This window comes from Leptinotarsa decemlineata, unplaced genomic scaffold (genome assembly GCF_025532065.1).
Source record: "Leptinotarsa decemlineata unplaced genomic scaffold, Ldec_3_MD MMD2_tig00001973_RagTag_RagTag, whole genome shotgun sequence".
Lineage (NCBI taxonomy): Eukaryota > Metazoa > Arthropoda > Insecta > Coleoptera > Chrysomelidae > Leptinotarsa > Leptinotarsa decemlineata.
Genome location: NW_027412572.1, coordinates 529,757 through 556,592, shown reverse-complemented (window position 1 = coordinate 556,592; position 26,836 = coordinate 529,757). Strand labels below are relative to the sequence as shown.

General features: G+C 33.0%; 1 protein-coding gene across 22 annotated transcripts in view; it reads right to left on the bottom strand.

Moving 5' to 3' along the window:
- The window catches only part of by (focal adhesion protein tensin), a 687,936-nt gene that overhangs the window by 202,550 nt on the left and 458,550 nt on the right, over nt 1–26,836 (bottom strand). For 14 of the 22 annotated variants that reach the window (XM_074176604.1, XM_074176595.1, XM_074176594.1 and 11 more), the window contains 2 exons: nt 22,952–22,996; nt 1,681–1,905 (listed from right to left, as the gene is read on the bottom strand). In XM_074176604.1, the coding sequence (XP_074032705.1) occupies nt 1,681–1,905; nt 22,952–22,996 (270 nt within the window). The remainder of the gene's footprint in view (nt 1–1,680; nt 1,906–22,951; nt 22,997–26,836) is intronic. The other 8 variants (XM_074176596.1, XM_074176598.1, XM_074176606.1 and 5 more) reach the window with 1 other exon arrangement.

The window sequence follows — 26,836 nt, the reverse complement described above, 5'->3', positions numbered from 1 at the left end:
AGGATTGAACACTTGGGTCAAACTTCCAGCGAAGAACATGTACACAAGGATGAAGGTTTGTCTAAGGTGGCGCACAAGAGAAAGAGAAAATTCCTGGTAGGAAATACAGAATCGAGTACAATAGAGACTATCCCAAGAAAGGCCTACCTACATGTCACTAGGTTAAAAGCCGGAACTAAACTGGATGACCTTATGATGTTTCTGAATAGTAAACTACCGGGAGTTAAGTGTGAGGTACACCTTTCTAGGAAACCTTAATTGTATTCCTCCATGAAGATCATCATCGATCGAGAATTACTTAATGAGGCATGGAAATTTGAAACGTGGTCAAATGAATCCATGATATCGTTTTTTTCGATGAAGAGGAGGCCAGCAGAAGTGATGGATCCTCACATTCAGGAATCTTAAATAGCTTTACGAGACAGGCGGAGGATTATACACTCCCAAATCAAGTGCCTATCACCGAATCTCAAGGGGAAGACTACTCTATTTTGCACTTCAATATATAAGGTTTGTCAGACAAAAATAAACTTCTACAGCTCACAGTGATGGAGCACAATACAGACATACTCTGTTTGTCTGAGCATTGGCTGAAAGAAGATGAAATGAAAATGACATATATTGATACCTTTAAATTAGTTTCTTTCTATTCAAGAACGAAATTTAAAAATGGTGGGGTGTGCATTTATGCTAAAAATAATGTTAACATTAAAAGTATAAGTTTTAAGTCATGTATAGAAATAGATTTTGAGGCTATGGCTATGGTAAATTATCTAACAATGTATATAATTACGGTATACAGATTACCGACAGGTGATGTCAAGAAGTTCATCCAGTGTCTTGAGCAACTGCTCCATAAAATCTACAATGTGAGAAACCACTATGTTTTATGTGGAGATGTAAATATAAATTTCTTAAAAAAATCATCGGACAAAAAAAAACTCGTAAACTTACTAGTGTAAAAGTGACATATGTGTTTTGTACTCCACACTGGTTTCCGTTATTTTGTCAAGGAGATGGAGGATGAACAAACAGAAGATTTTAGTTGCATCTTAAACAATATTATCCTTGGTGAAATTTCGGATAGGCTGCATCTCCAATTCAGTTCGTTTATTACCTTTTTTGCTTTAAAAAATATGTAAGGTTCGTCAATACACAATTTGATGAGAATAGTTTATCTATCCAATTATGCAATGAAGACAATATTCATAAATAAAATTAAGTTACAAGTTACAAGGTGTCCCTGGAATTCCTCTCGAGAAATATTACCAGCACTTCAAATAACTTTTGTTCCTGAAATCTGTCGTTACCAAAAGTTACGGTTCAGGTGAATATTCAAAATCAACGAAATTTTGGTAATTGACTAAACGAATGAATTGCTTTGATAAGCTTTCATGCAGCAGTCAGTTGTTCTGCTACAAAGTCAAGAACGGACTACCCCCGATGGTCCACACCCCAAAACTTTGAAATGAAAGATATTTGTGAATTCTTAAGAGGCAATGGTTTATACGCTTCGAGAACGGATTGAAATAGTTCAATAAAAATCATCCAGGAAGACACAAAAACGTTTCGGAATTAATGAACAAATTTATGGGAACTGGAACTGTTGAATATAAAAAGCATAGCCGTTCGGGAGTACTGCACGTTTTAGAGCACACCTTCCTAAATTTGATCACTCACCATGTAATTGTCTCCGTATTTGTTGGTTAACATGTGTGCCGCTTGCTGTTGTCCTTGTCTATAGGAATAAGGTGTGGTCGTCGGTGGAAACCATAGGGATATGATCCTCTCTGTGACGTAACTAAGATCCATACCCCCGGAAATATTCGAGCTTCCTCCACGAGTCGACCTCGGCTGGCTTGTGAGTGCTTCGCCGAAACCATTATAAGACGTCGATCGAAGCATCTGAAAGTAAAAAAGGAATTATCTTTTCAGCTCCTAAATTTTTCACTTGGGAATCGAAAATGTATATTTTTTTAACTGACTGACTGACAAGAACAATAGAAAGTATTTCGTTCCAGGGTTGGATTATGAGAAGCTTTATGATGAATCCGTCTTATTTTTTTAACTCTCGTGAAACCCGGGGAATTTTGCCTGTTGAGTTATTTGTTATGATGACCTAAACACTTCATTGTTTTACTAACACCCAACAAATGTTCCGCTAAACAATAGCTTCTTCAAGCGTGTCAATACTGAGTAAATCAACTTATTCAATAATAATGATAATAATAGGTTCCTGGCACGAGGTGCAGGGCCTGTCGCTACACAGTAAAAATAAAAATCTCAAAGTGAAGAACATTATCTCGATTTAAAGAAATCTTGCTCTCCTATATTCATGAATAAATATTTTTTTAAACTGAGAAACATATTCTCTCAAGTTGAATTTGAATCATTATTTCAAATGGACTGAATAAACGCTTCTTTTAAGTAAAAAAAAATATTCCACCAAGATTGTGCATACATTTCGATAGAAATAATCACATTAGCTCAAGAGAAGTAAGTATGCATTCTTCAGTCTGAGCAAAATCAATCTCGAAGCAAAACTGTTTTGGGTTTTGAAAGAATGATATGTTTACTTGGAACATTATTTAAATGTCTCCGTATGAATCAAATAAACTCATTTACTTTATCAAAGATGAACTTATGCTTCTGTTTATAAACTCTCCCCCTCATTTGGATGTATTTAGTTACTTGAATCCAAAGTATCTCATCTGTAATATGAACAGCTATGAGTGGTAAGGAAATGAACTAAATAATACATTACATATTATGATTGGTTTATTTGAAGCAATTGCAAATCATAAATATTATCCTGAAAAAGCATGTGATAAAAAACAGAACGTAATAGAGAACTAAATTTTCTTTGCTAATCTTTGCTTAAATATCATATTCCAACCGCACACTTTTGAGAGATCATACATTTATACAAATAACATAAATAAATATTCAATAAGAAAACATATAAAAAAGGGACATATTCTTGACAAATTGCTAATTAACAAATAAAATGAAATCGAAGCCTATAAACATCATTACAACTCAGACAAGAAAATGAATTAATTCATTAGTAATTTTACACAAATGAAGTTTTCGAAACTAGATGCCATTCTGGTAAATAACATTAAAAAAATCACTGTCGTCTATCAAGTTCTGCATCCTGCTTTTGTTTGCCCACAATTGCCGGAACATCACTTGGATTCTGAAACGAAAGAAGAAATCAGCACATCATTCTTAGCCAGTATTTCAAATTTATAGAAAGGTAAAAATATGAAAACAGCAGCCACTTAATCAGAAAAATATATTTTTTTTTCAATAAAACACTGTTTAAGTGGGTTTATTTCGTTAACCAGCCCAATTGTTGTTCGCATGCGACTGACAACCCTCAAAATTTTAAACTTGTCTGAGGTTTTATTATTCAACATACGATTCCTAGCAAGTTAAAAGGTGCTTAAAAGTGCTTAAACATTATTTGATCAGAAATAAATAATCAATTCAAAAGACGTACCTCAAATCCCTTCGAAGTAGACAGAAGTCTATACAGAAAAATTGCCTTTCAAAATAATAATTTTCAATAATAGGAATTCAAAGTGTCGTGTGAGTATTATTAGAGGATCAATGAAAAATATAAAATGTTTCATTGAGAAAATGTAACTCATGATCATACAAACATACTTAAAAGAATATGATTCGCTATTTAAATAACAGAATTCACTGTTTTCACGTTTTTGGAAATGCATATTTCATCTCTAGTGAGTTTGGTAATATTTCTACCAATTTTTTACATTCCTAAAGAAAATCTATCAAATAATTTCAAACTGGGTAGGGTATATTCAATTTATTCCCAATGAATAACATAAAAATATTTCTGAAGTGATTACAGAAAGCAAAGACGTTTCGGAATTCAACAAATATTCACATGTTGAAATCAGAAAGTGGCTGTCACACATAGAAGTTTTTTATACCAACTGGTGCCTATTTTGGTATTTTTTGTATTATAATTTATTGTCGAAACTAGAAGTACCTCTATCTTTCAATGAAAAATGAAATCGGTCTAAGAGGAAATCAAATTTCATTTAGAGAAAATGCTCTTATTTGAAATAAGATAAAATGTATGTTCAAAACAAGAGATTGGCAAATTTGAATCAACAATATACACTTGCAGAGCTCGGCAAATGTAATAATGCATGTGTGAAAAATTACGGAGCATTGTTATAATTTTCGCAAAATGAAGGCAAAATTAAGAGTTGCCGTCAAAGTTTACAACTTTTTCTTCGGTACTACGTATACAACGTGGTACTTACGGATATAGCGGAGTTTTATCCAATTATAATACTTACCCATGAAAATATCTTTCAACTGTGAAAGACCCCAGTCTTGTAATATCTGTTCCATTATGGTAGATACAAAATAATCGTACAAAGAAATTGCACGGCCTACAGACACATAAAACACTTCCTTCTCAAAATCGCAACACACCAACATCACTTTCCAATACATACTGGCGCGTACGCGATGCTCACAACAGAATTCCCCGCTCCCTTCTCACTTGAGAGGGTCAGGGAAAGAGACCAGAGCACCACAGGTTTTTTAAAACTGAAATGTTAGTCTAGTTCACATGTTAGTCTAGTTCACATGTACTTTTTTCTTGTAACATTTTTCAGCCTTGTCCAAAAATTACGACCAAGGTGTCATTCGTATTTTTGGGAAAGATCCAAAACGCGCCGATAAAAATTACAAAAGTTATAAACAATTAAGTGAAAAAAAATGGGGCTTTAGTTTTTTCTTAATATCTCGGAAAATTTTCAAAATGTTGGAAATTTGAAAAAAGATTTGAAAAGATCAATGAATTTGCGTAAAAAAGTCCCGACTCCCGAAACTATATCTCGATTATTTATAATTTTTACAGAGCCCTGAAAATAGAGCCAAAAGCGGGTAGTCTGGCTTCCGCGCGCCTTTCGTCACTCTGATATAAAAACAAAAAATAAATATTTAAACATATTAAATGTTAATATAAAGGAATGAAGAAATTCATGTAATGTTGGGATACATCAATAAACAATAACCCGCAGTCAAAAAATGTTTATCCCAATTTAAACGTTAATTATAAATTTGTTAATTAATTACTTTTTCTGAATTGAAAGTTAATATAAAAATCCCTATAATTATTAAACTAAAACCCTGACATTTTTTTCCTTTGATGAAGTTATCCTTAATAGGCAAAAAAGTAGATTACTGTTGCCCAAATTCAAAAAATTGTTATTTTCTATTTTTCTATTGACAATTGAAAATTATAATTTTATAAAAAATAAATTACAATTTTTTTTTTCTAATTTTCCATTGTTTCATTGTCTCATGGCTGAAAACTAATTAATAATATATTTTTTTAATTTTTCACAGCTATTGTTAATGAATTTATTATAAACAAATACATTATTTATGAGCAATTCGAAAAAATTTTTTTGCATTATGTTAATGGGAAAAAATCATGATTTTTAGTAAAGAAATTATTTCTTAAAAAAATTTCTTTGTTGCTAAAAAATGAGTTTGTTAATTAACAATCGTTTTTTGCAACTAAATATTGAAATTAAGGAACAATCATATTATTCTATTGTTCTTGAAGGTTTTGAAAAAACTTTTTTTATTCTTTTTTTAATTGTTCATTTAAAAATAAATTTGTTATAAACAATTAAAAAAATATTTAAAAAAAAAATTTTTTCAAACCTTTCCTCAAACTTTCTAGGCAAAAAATACGAATCGAATGACACCTTGGTCGTAATTTTTGGACAGGACTGAAAAATGTCACCAAAAAAGAGCTAAATCGAGTACATGTGAACCAGACTAATGTGTTCAGATCAAGTTGATATTGCTCTCCATTTGAAACAGTATTTTTCCCTTCAAATAGGTGGTGGATTATGAGATGATATTATATTTTCTTGATTCAAAATAGTTCATCTTCGCAATTATATAATCAAACGAACTATGTCGTTGAAAGGCCAAGAAATTTGATTTCTTTGTTGAAAAAAGTGTGATTTACTGGGGGAGCATGGCGATGTTGGCATAAAGCAATAGTTTTTTCAATAGAGATAAAAATTTCAAACCTATGATGTTCTTTTAAAGAAATACTTTATACTGTGTAGGCGCCCGTGACCCTAATGCACTTGCTGTCAGCATGTCCAGCATATGCGGTCTCGGCCTATATCCATCGTCATAACGCGGCCCTAGGAGTATTAAATTACTATCTACGGCACTCTTAGGGTATTGACGAGACACCGGTGCTGCCCTACGCTCCGGGGGATATTGAATTCGTTGTGGGAAACGAGAAGTGCCGAATTTATTAAGACTATTCGTTCCCCACCCTCAGGCTCATACGAGCTAATGAGTCTGATGTAGTCCTTCTTGACCAGAGAAAGACGATATTTGTCGAGGAGTTTTCAGCTCCTGGCGAGACGAATATCGCCCGAAAAGAGAAGAAAAAACAGATAAATTATCGACATTTTCCCTTCGAACTCCGCAGACTCTATTTAGATCACTCTGTCGAAATGGTTGTTCTAATTATTGGAGTCCTTGGTGGAATAATGCCCTCTCTACTCTCTACGAATCTTAAAATCATACCGGTCTGCCGCACTGAGGCAGAAATCTTAGCTGCACTTAGCTTGCTCAGGGAACATGATTCTCGGACCCAATGATCATTTACCTCACGGTGTGGAGAGTGGTCATTGGTTGATAATGCTGGCGCGCCGTCTCGAATGTATTGGGGCTTTGGGGGATAGGGCCTGACCAGCGCATACTTCGGTAAAAAAAATAATTTCATACACTAAACAGATTGCTGTACAGATTACAAAATATAAATACATTTAAAATAAGTAGTAGGTGAGAATGTATCATATTTCCCTCCAACCGATATCCTAGAGTTTTTGAAGTCCACTAGATACTCGTTACGACGAATTCTTGGGGTTTTTGTTGACTACTCTTCCTGAGCAGCAAAATAGCAGAATCAATACTCCTGACCGCTCTGGATCGAATCATTCTGTACAATTTATCTCGTCGTGTGTTTGTAGCTCTTTTGCTAGAAAGATCCTCACTAGTTTACTTTGTAGTACATGTTCAAGAGGTAGCAAAAACGTAAGTGACTTTGTGAAACTTCAACTAGCGTTTGGAGCCTCTGGAGGCACGCTAAATTCTATTTTGTGAAAGAGAGGACATTGGCAGAACAAGATCTTCAGATAATGTGGTGCTGCAGGTTCTTTCGGGTTTTCCTGCAGCTGCAGCTGGAATCAATCAAGTCGCCCCGGAGCACAAATTACTTTTTGTTGTTGTTTCATTATTTGTATCACTTTCAATAAAATTATAACAGAAGAAGTAATAGGTATATGAAAATTATAACAAGGTTTCAATACAGTAATATAATGAAAAAGCAATAAGAAATGAGAATTTTATCTGCGGAATATATATTAGGTGAAAACTATCAAGAGATATACATACATATGAGGGAATGAATATTTCGAATTGAATTTCGAAATATTAATCACTCCCAACTACCTACAAAGTAAGATGTGGTAAATTTCTATCACCAAACAACTACTTCCCCGGCTAATACCACACTAGTTAACAATTTCTCTCAGACGAAGGTTTCATATTATGTAGCGAAGTCGTGTTGAAATTAATCAAGTTCCAGACGCTTTGCTGTCTGGGTAGGGTCTTTCCTGTACTGACGGAAGGTCATACTCGAAACTGAGGTCTGCAGGTGACCTACTTGAATAATTTAAGAATGGTCCTGCTGCTGAATAAACGAGAAAAATCTGCGAGACTATCCTCAGTGAGGAATCTTGCATAAATGTCTGTCGGATATAATTCAATATTCAGCGTGGTATTAGCCGGGAAAGTAGTTGTTTTTCGACAGACATTTACCACACCCTACTGTGTAGGTAGTTTGGGGAGATCAACGTTTCGAAATTCAATTCGAAATATTTCCTTGAAAATAATTCAGTTTTGTCCCGATAACTTTCTCTATAGTGTGAAATAAAAAAAATGATCAACAGTTTCATGGGATTTTTTCCCATCTATTAGTCACTGCAAATCTTTCGACAACAAAAAAAGGCCCTGAGAATAATTTTAAATTGTAATAGCAGAGAACATTCTCGTCCTTTATTTGTTCGCCTCAAAATTTCATCGCTACCTTCCTTTTACATATATGAGACTCTCACAGAAATACATAGACAAACAAGAAATTTCGTAACACAATCCCAAGTACATTCCTATGATACAGATTATATCAGAACTCCCAGGTACAGGCTTACCGTCTCCCAAAGAAATTCACCAGACTATCATGTGTATAATATATTACCATCTGATATCAAGTCACTCAATATAATTTCCTTTCAAAAAACGATAAAGAGATTTCTTTTGCAGCACTGCTTCTATTCAGTGGTTAAGTTTAAAGAATATATGCAACATCCAGAAGTGCCTCTTTGAACACTCCTTTTAGATCCCATTCTTTCGATTCTGTTTTCTCAGAAGTGCTCTGATAAATATCATAACTATTTCATTTTTTATATCAGAATGATCATAAATATACTCAACGTGGCAATCTTTATTTGTCGCTAATATGTCCTTCTAGATATTTTTAATATATCTTTATGTATTTTTAATCTTACTGACTTGCTATAAATGTACTTTTCCATTCCATTCCATTCCATTCCATTCCATTCCATTCCATTCCATTCCATTCCATTCCATTCCATGCCATTCTATTCTATTCTATTCTATTCTATTCTATTCTATTCTATTCTATTCTATTCTATTCTATTCTATTCTATTCTATTCTATTCTATTCTATTCTATTCTATTCTATTCTATTCTATTCTATTCTATTCTATTCTATTCTATTCTATTCTATTCTATTCTATTCTATTCTATTCTATTCTATTCTATTCTATTCTATTCTATTCTATTCTATTCTATTCTATTCTATTCTATTCTATTCTATTCTATTCTATTCTATTCTATTCTGTTTTATTCTATAATGAGTAATTTCTGAATGAAACCAACCCAATATCATCGATATCAATTTCCCTACTAGAATTTTTGATGAATAAACCTGTTTTATACTGCAAATACTTATATGATATTGTGATGAAGTGTAGTACTCAATAAACAATGCCTCCTAAAATATTATATCACTCAATCTTTTGGAACTTCTGTTCATGCTTGCTAATTCATAAAAACTCGATACATCTTATATATCACGTTTTGACAGAAAAGCCATCATTACTCTCGAAGTATGCTGAATTAAGACCCTCATTACCAAAATTCGGGTTACAAGAGCTATGATTAAGACAAAACTCTGAAACAATGGGTGGTCTCGAACTGACATGCTGGTACCAATTAGCATACATTAAAGAACGCTCAACTTAATGGTTTCCACGTTACGGGCAAAACGCTCCATTTGTCTGAAAAGCGACAGGCCAAACACGACACTGAAAGTGGGATGTAAATGAGAATTTTGTTCGGCATTTTGTGAGACTATTTTTTCCAAGGTCTGGCGTTTAATAACAAGAGTCATGGCTGATTTATTTGAGTACATATAACTTTAAGATTATATATTGTGACCAGTGTGAAACAGTGGTGAAACTAAGAGGCCATTGAATGTTCGCATTGCCGAGCACAAGAAACACACACAGCGAAGGGAAACCAGCAAATCAGGAATAGCAGCCCATGTTTGGACCCATCAACACAACATCGAGTGGTCCCAAGCTGAGATCTTGCACAGAGAGGAACATTGGTTTAGGAGAAAATTCAAGGAAGCCGCATACATGTTGTCCAACCAGCCAAGCCAGCGTAGAAATACGCAACATATGGAAAGTCATCATCAAGTGAAAAATGGCCAACTCCCGCCAAACGGTCATCTCCCACGGAACCAGTGAAGCGGAAAATGAAAAGCGGGGATAAGTGAAAGTACTCGATCGACCTATAAATAGTCATCTCTCGAAGGAATCAGTCCAGTCATTACCAGAAGACGATTGTAGATACTAACAATCGAAACGTCGTGAACTAACGTGACTTGGAATCTTCCCACTTTTTATTTTTATTTTCTTTTTTCATTTCTTTATTTTTATTTATTCAATTGTTCTAGTTTTACTTGTATTTTATTTCACTATTATTTCATTTCAGGTTTATTTTGCTTGATATAATTGTTATTTTCAGCTATTCATTTATAATTCTTCTTTTTTAGTTGTTTCAGGGATTTCAAATCATTTCATATAGTAGACAACGGAAGTCCGAACTAGTGAAATTCATCATGAAACATTGTCAATCAACTTCAAACCAATATAGGATTTTCCGCACTCACAGGGTATCCGGTAAATGCAATTCTTGGAATCGCAGTCCGCGTTTGGTGGCTTGGTTTTCGTGAGGCTGCTACGGATAGTTTTACCGGATCTGAAGCAGGTTCTGATGTTGTACTTGGAACCAATTCTTCTTATCCTCTCCGATAACCAGCAATTCAGGAATAGCAGCCCATGTTTGGTCCCATCAACACAACATCGAGTGGTCCCAAGATTAGATCTTGCACAGAGAGGAACATTGGTTTAGGAGAAAATTCAAGGAAGCCGCATACATGTTGTCCAACAACGTATTCAGCCAAGACAGCGTAGAAATGCGCAACATATGGAAACCCATCATCAAGGGAAAAATGGCCAACTCCCGCCAAACGGTCATCTCCCACGGAACCAGTGAGAGATGACCGACCGATGAACGACTGCGTCGGATTCTCCTGCACACTTTTTAGACAGCGGAAATGTTTTTGGTAGATCTTGCGTTTCGTAAACGTACGCCCATAGTGGGCGGATATAGCATAAAACAACATCAAATCACCATGGACGGACATAACATTCAACAAAATATGCAAATAATAGAATTGTTTTATCAAAATAGATGTTTTTTTCGGTCAACGTACCGCGTCAGCTGACTGAGCGTCAGCTTCCATGCAGTTTTGATGGTGTAAAACGGATTAAGAAGTTCGAAAATTGGGTGCCTCATGATTTGAACGTTCCACAGAAATTTTCACGTTTCGATTCTCTACAACAGGAGACATCCAGGGCAATGGTTGGATACCGATACCGACCAAGGCATTTCCCAAAGTTGAAAACCCACCAAATAAGACCATGGTTACTGTATGCTCCAATTCAAGAGACTTTGTAGGTCTTGTCGTTTCTGAGATAGCAATAGTGAGACCAGCTGAAAATATAGCCTGTTTAGGTTATTTTCAAGGTAAGTTATGACTCATGAAAACTGTGAATGAAGAGTAAAGTGGTTCATACGACATGGACATCTGATGAATATTGTGGCAGTTTGATTTATATTCGTCACTTTACATGAGTAGGTCAAAGAGGCATACTGAAGTGTATAACACACCACATCAATGGGGTGTATTATATCTGCCATAAATTTTCAAATGAATATATGAAAAATCATGAGAGATTAAGATAGAGTTTTTTATGTTAATAAAAAAATCATTCTACTTTTTTTCGATTTTACCATTGGTATTATACAGTGATTACTCAAAAATGTATATTTATTTAAAAACTTTTTCGTGTTCACATGTTTCATCATCCAACCAAGTCTAGACTCAGGGCAGGTAGATTAATTGTTTGTTGTTAAAAAATTTGCAAATTTCATTTGTCACGTTATTTGTCAAAGACTATTTTTCTCCATGCAAATCGAAGAAAAGTTGACTTTTATTATATGGAGTTCTCCAAATGAAAGATAATAGTTAAAATTGACAGATATTGATGGATGTCCTTAGTATTAAAATCACTACAAGCAATTTAGAGCTGATAGAAAAAGCCAGTAGTCGGTTAACTGATTTTATGAAAATCTTACATTTGATGGAGTTACTGAAAAAATAATCCTACGATTTCAATCTGACTCTGATCTAAACTTTTGAGTCTTTTAAAACAAACGGCGAGTCGATTACAATTTTTATCAGTGATATTCGAATAAAATAATTGAACATCAGTTTTACTTGATGAAGGAATTTTGTGATATTTCAAACATCAAAAAAATATTTATCAATTCACCGATGAAAATATTCTAAGTCAGAAAATTCGGAAAGACTCACCAACTTGAGGAAAAGTTCAGTCCCATGATATCTGGAAAAGTACACTTCCAATTTGTCTCTAAGATTTTGTTTATGAAGTTCTTTCCGCATTATTATGTCTATTGAAATCAAGTCTCTTGCAACGCAGTTATGTGTATGATGGGAATCTATATATGGAATCGTTCTTGCTGTTTTTACAGTTCGTTTATCTTGTCCTTTGTTGCCCCGTTGGATGCTTCATATCAAGTTAAATGACATTGATCATGAGTGGAGACAGTGGGTTTTGAAATTTGAAAACTTAAATTTTGAAAACGTCGTGATTATTGTCAAATTAATCCATCGAAATAGCCTTGAGAAGAAGTATCGGTTGAATATGCTACTCAATACGCTTTTTTGTCCAGTCATTTTAGGTCGATTTAGGCCTGTATTTCGGAAAGTTGACACACCCAGCTGTAAATTTGTAAAAACTTTGTATTTTGGCATCATAGAAGTATGCTTGAAATTCACATATGATTCGACGGCCGCAACTTCAAAAATTGGGGGTGAAATGTCAAAAAAAACCGACTTTTTTCATATTTTTTGCCAAAATCTCGTTTCCAATGGGTTTTATGCTAATTGTATTCATTATCAATATTGTAGAGAATTAAATTCTCAAAAACTTTTGTTTCAAACATTTTTCATACGTTGAAACGTTTTTGAGATAGAGGGCAGCGTGAGCGCAAATTAAATATTATTTGAAATCAACTGGTTGTCCCGATCGAAATCAGCTCATTTCCTTTTTCCTAGGCAAACCCCCTGAAATGACTGGACTATTTACTTATTTGATAAAGTAAAGGATTTTTAGCTTCAGGTTAAAAAAAGTCTGAAATTTGCGAAGCTTGATTATATTACGAATGAAAAGTGGTTACACAGACCTTTTTTTTATCATGTGGTAACATTGCTATATTCTAAACCGTAACAGCCCAACCAGCAAAGTTGTTTTATAATTCCATGGTGTTGCAACAGTTTTATTTTATTAGTATTTTATAATTACTTCCAAAATGTTAATTGATTATATTATAGATGATAGGTGAACACAATACAGTTGTAGGCAATAAAAGTATTTTATAAATTTGTCATAGAAACGTTCATGAAATAAAATTAAAAAACCATTATAAAATAGTCAGGAAATTATCACAGAAACGTTTTTGCAACTAAGTTATAAAACCTCTTTTCCTATAGAAGTGAATTGTTATGTAGCAGTTTTATAACACTTCTGCGAGATTTTTATGATAGTTATAAAACTATTTCAAGCTTATTTTATAACTGTTTCCTGTAGCTTTAATGAAATTATTTTATTAGAATGCCTTCAGATACTATTTTATTTTCATTACCATATTGTCACTTCAATGATAATTTCCCAATTATTTTATAGTATGGTATATTAACTACAATTCAAAAACACTAATATAACTGTTATAAAATCAAATTGTTTTTGCTAATATATATTTGCTGCCACCAAGAATAAAATGCAGTTCGAGGTGCTTCAAATAGACGAAGAAATGACTTGGTAATCCATAAAAAAACTTTCTGTCGGGATGTTTAACCAAAACATCCCGACAGATAATATTTATCCAAACTGTATGTGAGAAATTCTTCATTTATACAAGCACTTTTATAGAAACCTACAGCTTTAAAAGTAGTCCGACTCTGCCGCAATACCATCATTCCACAACTAAGTGTTTCTTAACAGTTTTATAGGGGTAACAAAGTAGCGAAAATACGTTGAAATACTTGCTACTGATACTAATTTATTTTATAGAACGACGCCATTTTAAATGATAGCAATCCGGGATACTGAAATTAGATGAGTTGAAAATATGAAATACCGCACATAAAGCGATATTTAGAGCTGAAAAGTACATAAATATTATAACATTATATTATTTAGAATGAAGTGAGTTAAGTTTGTGACTAGAAAATTAATACGTCGACAGAGTGAATTTTTGTATAATTAATAATTTTACCGAAAACATTTATAAATGAGTGGCGCGCTTGAATTTTGCTAATAATAGGCTATACCGGGTGTCCCACATTTTATGTGACAGGCAATATCTGGTTTGTTGAAGGAGATACACGAAAATGTTTCATACAAAAGTTTAAGGAGTTCATGAGAGCTATATTTTGATATAATTTTTAAACATACAGGGTGTTTGGTGTAGGTGCTACATACCAAAATTACATTTTTTAAAATAGAATGCCCTGTATATCATTACATATTCAGATGCTACGTTGAATTCTGATATCATTTCATTTTTGGTTTTTGAAATTCGGTTACGGCGTTGTTGAGTTATTGCTTAAAATGTAAAGTCTTGAGAACGACTATTATCAAAAATATCTCATACAATTATTCTCTCTGCATCAGATCACATGAAAATTAGTCAAAATTTTGGGTGTTCGAAGTAATGGTTTCCATTTTGAGTTGTGGAATTCAGTCAGGAATCATTTTGAATATGAAACAATTGCGAAATTGAAAGAGGTGTATTCGAAAACAAATCTTTAATTAATAACATTGTGAATAATATAACTTGATAAATCATTTCATAAGAATGGTAGGTACCTAGAAATAAGTCATAAAAATTGTTCAAAGTGATGCCCATTAGATATTATACAGGCTTCGAAACGTCGAATCACTTCTCTCGTACAAGTCGCTCTTATAATATCAGGCGTAATATCACTGCACGCTAGTCGAATTTTCATTTTCAGATCATCCACATTCAAAGGGGGAGTAGTGAAAACAATATCTTTTAAAAAACCCCATAGGAAAAAATCAAGCGGTGATAAATCTGGAGAACGAGCCGGCCACCGAATTGGACCCTTATTACCAATCCATCTATTTGGGTACGTTCTATCCAGATATTCAGTAACAACCTGTGAATTGTGAGGAGGAGCACCATCTTGTTGCCACCAAATTCCTTGTCGTTCTGCTATGGGAATATCTTCCATCAACTGGATCAAATCATTTTCTAGAAAATGTAAATATCGCAATCCATTGAGATTTTCATTGAAAAAGTAAGGTCCTATGATGCGGCCATTGAACAATCCACACCATACATTAATACCCCAAGTAGTTTGAAAATTACTTTCGCGGACCCAGTGGGGATTTTCTTGAGACCAATAGTGACTGTTATGTCGATTCACAACTCCATTATTGTGGAATCGCGATTCATCGCTCCACAAAATTTGACTGAATATGTTAGGACTATCATGTAATATTACCTGAATACAAGCAATGAATTCAAGTCGTCGTTCAAAGTCCGTGGGTTTCAAACCTTGTACCAACTGAATTTTGAATGGGTGGTATTTATTTTCTTTCAGAATTCTCTGTACATTAGATTTACTCACACCGACTTCTTCTGCAAGAGTACGGATAGAAACATGTGGATGAATAATAATATAAGCCAACACATTGATCTCTAAATCTTCAGTTCTAACAGATCTCGTATGATGACGATGCTTTATAGTAGAAGGAAATGACCCAGTTCGCAATTTTTCTACAACTCTCGAAAAAGTCATTCGTGACGGAATGGGTCTGTCTGGAAAACGTTCTTGGTATAGACGTTGTGCTTGACGGCAGTTTTTCTGACATTCCCCAAAAATTAATAACATATCAATGCAATCACTTGGACTAAAAGCGAAAGGCATACTGGAGTTTTCGCACAAAGAACACAGTTACTGTTTTGCAAAGAATCACTGAATCGAACTGACAAGTAGATACAATTCAACAACATTTGTTACTATGGCACCAACAAGCATAAGCTACTTGTTGAAATTGTGCAATATAAAGCAATTCACCCTCAAGTTAGTCACATTCTCAAGAATTTCAATATTATATTCAACTGATATCGATATCGTATCGTAGAGGTGACAATAATGGTTTGTATTCAGTAGTAGTCTAGTTCAATTCAATAAAAGATATAGACTGGATTCGTGTACGAGTAAATAAGTTTTTTTGAAACTTTATATTTAAGGAAAAGTGCAATAACTCAACAACGTCGTAACCGAATTTCAAAAACCAAACATGAAATGATACCAGAATTTAACGTAGCATCTGAATATGTAATGATATACAGGGCGTTCTATTTTAAAAAATGGAATTTTGGTCTGTAGCACCTACACCAAACACCCTGTATATTCGAAAATTATATCAAAATATAGCTCTCATGAACTCCTAAAACTTTTGTATGAAACATTTTTGTGTATCTCCTTCAACAAACCAGATATTGCCTGTCACATAAAATGTGGGACACCCGGTATATTTGTCAATAAAATTTCATTTGCAGTAAAAACATTAATCTTCGAAACACAAACAATGTCTTTAACAGTTTTATGAGTGCAAAAGTGAAATTTTAAAATGGCTTCAACCTTTTTATTTCTTAATTTTCAGTTGGTGACATATCAATTATATTTTCCCAGTGTCCAATACAAAGTTACTTCTTGCGTCTTCAAGAAATTTTTTTTAACACTTTTTCATTTCATTGTTATCGTTTTCATATTATATTTTATAACGCCTACTTGGAACTACTAAAAAACTCTTATAAAACTGTCTTCTGATTATTTTATAAGTATCGCTTAGATATGTTGCAAAAGTGCAGTAAGGGAAGTCTCTACAAAACTACTTTTTAAGAGTGTTACACAAATTTTATAGTAACTGCCAAAATGTTTATAAAACTGTTTATTGTGTTTGTAAAAGGCCTAACAAAATATTGATAATAACTATAATGTTTTATAAAACGGTGCCAATTTCCTATTTATAGCAGTCTCATAAACACATTGAACACATTTCTGGGAGAAATGTAGGTTTATAATTTGTTTCTCCGAAACGTTTCCGCAACTATTATAAAATACGAAATTGCTAGTTGGGAGATACGAAGACGATTAAATGGAAAAAAGTATCTGTCATCCGGAACAATACAATGGCCGAAAAAAATTTACGGGGACTCTCGCTCTTCTCGAGTTATACGGGGAAAACCAAAAATGCTGTTTTTCGTTTTTTTTTTCGAGTGGAATTGTTATTTCAAAGAATATCAAAAAATAGAAAAGGAAAATGTTATTATATTCGAAGTGTAATATAACCATGTGATAATAAATATTCGATAGAACGTTTCGTGTCAACATGGCCACCATCAACTTTTTTCTAAATACGAACCTGTCTTTTTTATTACAGATATTGACAAAGTAATAAATTACCATCAGAAGGGTGTATCACATTTGATATTTTTATAGCGTTTCATTTGAAATAATCACTATTATCAGTGACAACAATCAAACAGCAAAACAATGTATTTTATCAAAAACTTTTGAGAAAAATTAACCCAATACGGAAAATCAAAGCTACATGGCAATCTACATTAAATGTTCGAATCTGTTCCAAAAAACTCTGTTTAAAATCTGTTTTTCTGTTTATCAGCTGTTGCCCCCATACGAACGACAACTCTCAGAAGTTGAGAAACTTGTGCGAGCTAAGGACTAACGAGGTCCTTTTAACGTGTGATTCCTAAAACGATTCCTAATTGACGACCTCTATGCTGAATGTCGGTCCAGACAATTTCTGTGGCAATTTGAGATGTTCGATATCTGTACTTGGAGTTTAAAAAACGTTATTCTTTATGTATTCCAGACAAAAAATCTAAAAGAATAAAATCTGGGTATCGAGCTGGCCAGTTAATTAGTCCATTGTTTCCAATCGTGGGCAATTTCTTGTAAAGAACAATCTTGATTAGCATAATTTTTGTAACTGGTCAATCCTAAATTTAAAAAAAAGATGTTTTCATTGTGTAAATTTTTATGTGGCAATATTTGCTTACCCATAACATTTATTTGATTTCCCACACTTCCAGTAACCACACATTTTTTTGTTTTCTTTCTGTCGAATGCACCATAGTATATGATCATACCAAATTATACAACAATTGAGTGTGACCAAATCAATACCTGTCATAAAAAAGACAGGTCCGTATTTAAAAAAAGTTGATGGTGACTATGTTGCCACGAAACGTTTTATTGAATATTTATTATTATATCGTCATAGTACACTCCGTTAAGTGTACTATGACGATATGAGTTAATTTTTTTTTTCAGCATTTTATAGTTTCCTTACACACATTCAACGTGTTCAGATTGATATTTATAAATGACTTGGCGTTGCTTATGTGGCGACACCACAGTTTTGAAGTGGGAAGATTAATACATAGTGATCGAAAAAAGAGTATGGCTCAAATAGGAAACATATTTTCTAATTATCAATCATCATTATGAAATCACACTTGATCTATTCTCTACCCCTCTCTACCTCTTCTTTTCCGTGAAAAATATCATAATACTACTTACACTTATTTGTGATTTGTCTAACCAAAAACTCATACGAATACCCTTCCACATAGAAAATTGAAGTACTGCCATGAATAAACTTGACCAACTATATGATTTTTTACCACCCAACAACATTCTTATCATAACAAATAGCAATGATCTCAAAACATTCGTTGCAATTTCACAAACTACACTTAAACGATTTGATCTCCACTAACTTTATTGAAAATAATCATAACATGTTTCGCTAAAACATTAGCTTTTTCAAATGATTAATAAATAAATATTAATCATTTGAAAAAGCTAATGTTTTAGCGAAACATGTTATGATTATTTTCAATAAAGTTAGTGGAGATCAAATCGTTTAAGTGTAGTTTGTGAAATTACTATGGATCTTCATCAAGTAACGGCCGAATCAATCAGGAAACATTCGTTGCAGTATTCCATTACATACAGAATATACCGGAATCTTAAGAACTGGAAAATTCGTCAACTATTTCGAAGGTTGAAAATGTGGGAAATACCAAAAAATACAAAGATCCTCCCCAATAAAATATTCCATACGTCAACGGATATTATTCCTCGAATCATGAAATTACTAGTAGTAAAAGCGGCGAAAAGCGTGTTGCGTTTTTGTGAAACTGTTTAGCGCAAAATCTCACATTATAATATTTATTTTTCAAATTGATGACACAAACATTCTAAATATGCTCTGGAAACGATGAAAATTCAAATCATCTAAAAGAACAATTCATTAAGACCAATATCAACTGACACCCATCAGAAAACAACTACTCCCCTGGCTAATACGACGAAGGGCGTTAGATTATATCCGACAGGTGTCGGTTAAAAAGTTTTTTGAACAAATAAAGCTTAAAATTATGGAAAATCATTTTTATGTAACTTTAAATAATGATAATACGAATAAATTTGAATAAAAAAATTGTTTCATTGTTTCAATTGAATTTTTCACTTTTCAACGTCTTTGATTATTAATAACAAAGTGGAAAATCAAAATTTTTCAATTTTTTCAACGGATATATTTCTTGAAGGCTTTCAAAAAAAGCTGCGAAAAGTGAAAAAAATTAAGGTTTTTAGTTTAATTAGTTTATTTTTATTTATGTAAATCAAAACTTGTAAAAATTAGTTAATTAATTAAAGTATATCTAATAAAATAATAACGGGAATAAAAGTTTTTCATGGATTTTCGTTTATTTAAGTGTGTAGAAAGTATGTGCATTTTTTTTAATAATAATAAATGGGTTGAAATGATTTTTATTGTTCAAAGGTCCGTATCGGTCAGCAAGTGCCGTGACGCGCTTCGCCCGCTTTTAGCTCTATTTTCGCCTCTAAATTGAAATTATAAATATTGGTGATAGAGTTCCGAAAGGTCAACTTTTTTTAAGAACAATTCTTCCTCTTCAAGGATTTTTTTTCAAATTTTGAACATCTTCAATATTTACCGAGATATTTGCAAATAACGAAACCTCCCTTTTTCTACTGAACTGTTTATAACTTTTGCATTTTTTTCAAACCCCTCTTGAAATTTTTCAAAAGGTAGTCTAATCAACATGTTCAAAAACGTGAAAAATAGAGATAAAGGTCCTAAAAATATCAGCGATAGCTCATTCGATTTGAAATCACTTCTAGAAAAATGTTTTTGAAGGATTTTGGTGCAGGTAAAAAAATTGCAGCTGTTATTAACAAAATAAGAATATAAAAAATGGTATTCAGTTTTTCGTTAATAACTCAAAAAATATTGATATTTAAGCAATTTTGAAAAAAGCTCGTCAAAGAGAAGGAAATTTCCGATAAAAAGTCTCGACTCTCGAAACTCTATCTCCATTATTTATAAATCATAATTTACACTTTTAAATAGTTTGGCAAAAAAAAATTCATTTAATATTTATTTGTTAATTAGTTTAACAATTTGTTCTGAACAAATATTGAGCAACGTTATATTTTTTTCTGAAGCAGAAAAACATTATAAAAACAGCTATACAGTGTGACCCATTTTTAATGGAAATACTCCCCTAAAATTTGAAGTTGTAAATCGATTTTAATAATTTTTTTTCAAATGTCAAGTACTGAAAGGTCTGCCTTGGGATACAATTTCAAATGTTCATTAAAGTTTCAGGGCATACTACGATATTTTTCCTTAGTCGAAAATCGGGATTTTTTATTAGCGATTTTTTTATTGAAAAAATCACTACACCACTGAATTCAGAGTGTCTCTAAATGGGTGTGAACAAAATTTCATGAAAAAATATACATCATTAACAAAGTTATGACAACTCAAAAATTCGAAAACTCACACAGCTAACAGTCACAATATATCATTTTTTTTATGATTTCATTTCAACAATAAAGTGCCGCCACATGAAAAAAAAAACAATTAGCGTAAATATTTTTAATGAAAAAAACGGAATTACATTAACACAATTCAACTTACAATGAAGCAAAAAATTTTAATAAACGTAACTAATAACTAATTATTGAAATATTTCGATTCAGTGCAACAATCAATTCTAACTCATATTCTAGTAGCCTCTACTAATCCACCACGTATTTCGATACATGTGTCGTAGCGCTTACTAATGTTTCTGATTACGTTCCTTAGTTCTTGAGGGCTAATATCTGCACATACCTGTCGAATTCTTGTACAAAGTTCATTTCTATCTCTTGAGCGGTTTTTGTAAACCTTTTGTGGTTTGGAAAATGTTCGTTAAGCCTTTGCCTCACAGCTCTGGTATAATGAACTGAACACCCATCTAACTGGACAATTAAATTTGATTGTTCATTGATTGGCAGCTCGTGAATAGCATCCCAAAACTCTGTGTTTAAAAATTCTAGAAATCTCTGCGCATTAATGTTTTCCTCAAAAAAGAAAGGACCAATAAATAATTCGTTCGTTCAATAGCCCACACCAGACGTTGATTTTTTGGGAATACTGGCTTTTACAGTTTATTACCCAGTTAGGATTATCCGCTGCCCAATAGCGAAAATTCTGTGATGACACTACTCCATTTGTAGTGAAAGTGGCTTCGTCGCTATATAAAATATTTTTTAGTAAATTTCTATTGTTTAAACATAAACAATAATCCAAGCGGCTTGCTTCGTCGCCTTCTTGAAGTGTGTGTAAAAATGTTGGCTTGAAAAGTTTAATATTCTTCGCCTTGAGACATCTCCGAATAGTTTCTCGTGGAATATTCAAATCTAAAGTGGCATTCCTTATACTGGCATTAGAATTATTTCCGAAATAATCTAAAATGATTTGATCATTCCTGTCATTCCTGTTTCGTCTTTGTACAGGATTACTTTTTTACATCATTTTTGATACTGCACCAGTTTCATTGAATATTTCATTTATTTTATTTACCGTACCGCAGCTGATACGAGGACGATACTCTACAAACCTCTCTAGCACTTCTAACGTCATCTTCCGAAAGGCGTACAAATTCAATATTCTCTCTTACGCTCAATCTTGCAGCCATGACATAAAATAATTCGAAGAACTGTAAGGTGAATATTGTTGACAATACTACACTTAAATCTTTCACAAGTGTCAAACTGTAATATCATTTCCATGATAACTAAGATTTAAATTGAAATATTAGGTCTTAGTTTTAGTTAATTTGCGTGAAAACTTGAATGTAATTCAGTTATTTTCATTGAAAATATTTATGCTATATGTTTTTGTCATCTGGCGGCACTTTATTGTTTAAATCATAAAAAAATATTCTCGTGGCTATATCTGTTGATATAGGATGTTTTTTGTAACTGTTAGCTATGTGAGTTTTCGAATTTTTGAGTTGTCATAACTTTGTTAATAATGAATATTTTTTCATGAAATTTTGGTCACACCTGTTTAGAGGCACTTTGAATCCAGTGGCATAGTGATTTTTTCAATAAAAAAATTGGTAATGAAAAATCAAGATTTTCGACTAAGAAAAAATATCGTAGTATGCTCTGAAACTTTAATAAAAATTTCAAATTTTGTCCCAAGGTAGACCCTTTCGTACTTGACATTTCAAAAACAAAAAGTTATTAAAATCGGTTTACAACTTCAAATTTTAGGGGGGTGTTTCTATTAAAAATGGGTCACACTGTATATAAAAAAGTGCGATAATTTTTTTCATTTACTATAATACTTTATATGAAGCTCATATTTTTAGGACCTTTATCTCTATTTTTCACGTATTTGAACTTGTTGATTAGACTAAAGTTGCTAGAGGTCGTCATTCCGAATCGAATGAGCCCTGGATCATAATTTTCCGTGCCTTGGACAGAAGTTCCACAAAAAAAGGATCTTGTGCAGCTCATTTGAATATATGAAATGTTGTATCGTTGCTCATGTATATACCCCAAAATTCCATACCAATAGCATTATTATTATCATTGACATTATCATTATCAAATCACAAGTGAAATAGTATTTCAGTGAAATTTCATCAGCACTGGAATTAAAAAAAAATAGCACTTTTAGAAATTCATCAATCTTACCTTATTTACCTCGTGCCCATTTTTCATTGACTCATCATGAGCGTGCTGGAACAAAAATCCGAATTAATAAACAGAAGTGTGAGATATTCACTGAAATTGCAGAATTCGAAACAGAAAGAAACGAGTAAAGCTTGTTCGTGGCGCCAAGGAATGGTATTCGTGGGTGTAGCCTTCACTGAAAGGATGGTTATCTTTTTCAATTAAGCCAATTATTATTGGCAGTAAGTACAGGTTTGAGGAATTCTCACGAGGGAATTATTTCAATAAAATCTTTCAATCTGCCTGTGGCGGGGATTTACGGCTTTCTTGGATGATAACAAACACAGCTCTACGAAAAAAACTGTTTTTGTGTTGCCCTGGATAGTTTTGCAAATTTTTTTTTCGAGTGCCTAAATCACGAATATATTTATGAAAGTACTGAATGTGCTCAATTTTTTATGATTTTGACGTATCTTGTATTTTTAATAATAATCGGCTTGTTAGTAAAAAAAAATAATAAGTATTTTCCAGTCATGATTAGGCTTCTGCGCAATTTTTTTGCGCGTACAAACATCACGTGATCCCCATTTCTCGGGCTCCTTGCTCTGCAAAACAGCTGAGAACTCAGTTATTTGATAATATTGAAGTACTAACACGGAAATCTGGATAAGTTGACATGGGTTTGAAAGAATACAAACCTACTGAGTGGCGTCTTTTTATTGATAGGTGTAAAAGAAGTTTGAAATGCGTCTTACTGCATAATGGAAATAAATTTGCCCATTCTACATTCCAATTGCCCATTCTACAAAACTCAAAGAAGAATATAAAAATGTCAGAGTAGTTTTAGAAAAAATCAATTACTCGGAGCATCAATGGTCGATCTGTGTGGATTTAAAAATGGTTAATTTTTTACTTGGTCAACAAAGTGGATACACGAAATACCCTTGCTTCATTTGTATGTGGGACAGTAGAGCAAAGCAACATCATTGGGAACAAAATGTTTGGCCTGAAAGAAATTCTTTAACTGTCGGTGAAGCTAATGTAATACGAGAGCCGTTGGTGAGCAGAGACAAAATTATACTTCCACCATTGCATATTAAGTTAGAAATGATAAAGCAATTCGTGAAAGCTTTGGACAAGGAAGGAGATTGTTTCAAATATATTTGTAGAGAATTTCCAAAACTTAGTATGGATAAGTTGAAAGGTGGAATATTTGATGGTCCTCAAATACGGCAATTGATGAAAGACACTGATTTTATTAAAGTTATGACTGTTCCGGAAAGTAAAGCTTGGGAAAGTTTTGTGTTGGTAGTCAAAAATTTCCTAGGTAAGCATAAAGCACCAAATTATGAAGAAATTGTACAAAATATGCTGACAAACTTTCAGATTCTAGGAGCAAAGTTCACTTGCGCAATTTTTATGTACGGTAACGGGCCAGGGATAGTGATCTGTGTGTGCATCTATATACATCTTTGTGCATCTAACATCCCTGTGCATCTGTTTGGTAATAATGACAAATAAAGTGCTGTTCTATTTAATTATTTTCACTTGATTCTCAAAACATGTCAGTCAGTCAATGTTTCCATCATACACCTGAACTGCGCATGAAATACTAGTGAATGGTTATTATTATCACTATACAGGGCTTTTCATGATGAGCGTTAATTAGCCGTTTCCGGCAAACTATTCAACGGATCAACCTAAAAATTCCACAGTATGCATAAGTCAATATGACTTACACGCCTAAAGTATTTCAGACGAAGCGGCGTTGTCGCTTCTACTATAAAGTAGCGGCTTCTTTGATTTTTCAAATGGAACACCCCGTATATATCATATTATGATTCATTATCACTTTGTCGAAAAGTTCATATACTATTTCCCTATACCTATCTATTACCGTTTAGAAGATATAAATTAATTTCGATATTTTTTTTACCAAACATGAACTTTTATAAATGCTGATAATCTTGAACTCTCTTGTACTGAAACGATCAAATTTTGAATGGAATGGAGTGATACTATGAGGATCTTCACTCAGAGTCATATTTTCATTTGCCCCATACAGGGTCTTAAAAAAATGCAGATACTTTGATCTCATGAAAAAATGAGTGGAACTCAATTTCTTTAAATAGAACACCCTATATATTTCAACATTTTTGAGCTCTACATCCAATTTTGAATTAACTTTATTCAGATAATACTATTTCTATTTCGAACCGTTTTCGAGATAAACGTTTCAAACGGAAATTGACATGGTTTCCTTGTTCATCACTCATTTTGGTAAAACAAATTTCGTTTGATGTTTCTCAATTAGTCACAGATAATACAATGGAAAGATAATCATTGAAATACTCCTCAACCATCGAATGAAACTTCTCTTCAAACAATAGTTTTATTAACGCTGAAACACGAACTGAAAATAATAAACCCATATATTAATGAGTTAATTCAATCGTCAGTGTATTTCAGAATATGTAAAAACACATCTCCACCTCTACTTAAACAAACATGTAATTTCTTCAAAAGATTGTCATGTGTAGCGCTTCTGATCAAGTCTGGAGTCAAACTATTGAAAGCAGTTGTAACTCTCGATTTCATATCTTCCATTGTTGTTATTGGAGTAGAGTAAACCATATTGTTAATGAAACCCCACACAAAATAATCTAATGGATTGCCATCTGGTGTTCTAGGTGGCCAACGAAAAGGTCCATTATTACTAATTCATCTGTCTTCGAAGATTTCGGTTAAAGCTTCGCTGACTGAATGAGAATTATGGGGTGGAGCACCATCCATTTGGTACCATACACGTTCTCTTCCTGGCCTATTATTTAAAATCATTTGAATTCCATTCCTCAGTAAATCTTCATTTTTTGATGCATTCAAATTATCATCATAAAACTCGATATAAAAAATTGACTCATTCTTTATGGCACAAAGTACATTGAATTGCCATCTTTCTTGAAAACCTCTTTGGCCGACAATATCGGGCTTTTCTGGCACCCAATAATGACTGTTGTGTTTATTGAAAACTCCATTTTTTGTGAACTTGGCCTCATCTGTCCATATGATATTTTCAAGGAAATGTTCATCCTCTTGAGTCTTGACAAGTAACCATTCAAAGAATTCCACTCTACGAGATAAATCAGTCTCTTTTCAAATGTTGGACATAGTAGAACTTATAGGGATGCCATTTATGCTTATTAAGAGTTCGACAAATTGTCACGTAGGGTATACCTATCTCCCTTTCAGCCTCGTGCAGAGAAGCATTTGGAAATGCATGGAAGTATCCCAAAACTGTTATACCATTGTCATCATCCACTTTAGTCTTCTTACGAATGATTTTTGGACTGAAGGTTCCATTCAACCTACAGTTTTTCAGTAGTCGATTCATCACATTATTATTCGGCTTCGGAAGTTGTAGATATCTTTCATGAAATACTCGGCATGTTCTATTTGCAATTCTATTGCACTCACCATAAATTAATTATTAATAAAATCAAGAAACCTTCATTACTGTAACCTAATCTTGACATTATTCTATTATAATTGGTAGCTATGACAATTAGTCAAAACCACCAACGAAAGTCTGACGTTAAATAATTGGTTTATTTATTTTTCCAAAGCACACTATTGAAAAATATTAATGTGCTGTTGTACGTTAGAGACCAATACCTCAATGTATACAAATTGTAACCTTTTCTAAGGTAGGTACATATCAATTTCGAATTGACTGATGTGAGACAGTTAAAAAACTGGACCAAAAAGAAATATTACTAAGTATTAAAAAAAATGTTGAATATCCAAAATAAGTGATGAATTCAAAAAAACGAGCAAGAAAACCACGTCAGTTTCCGTTTGAAACAGTTTATCTCGAAAACGGTTCAAAATAGAAATAGTATTATCTGA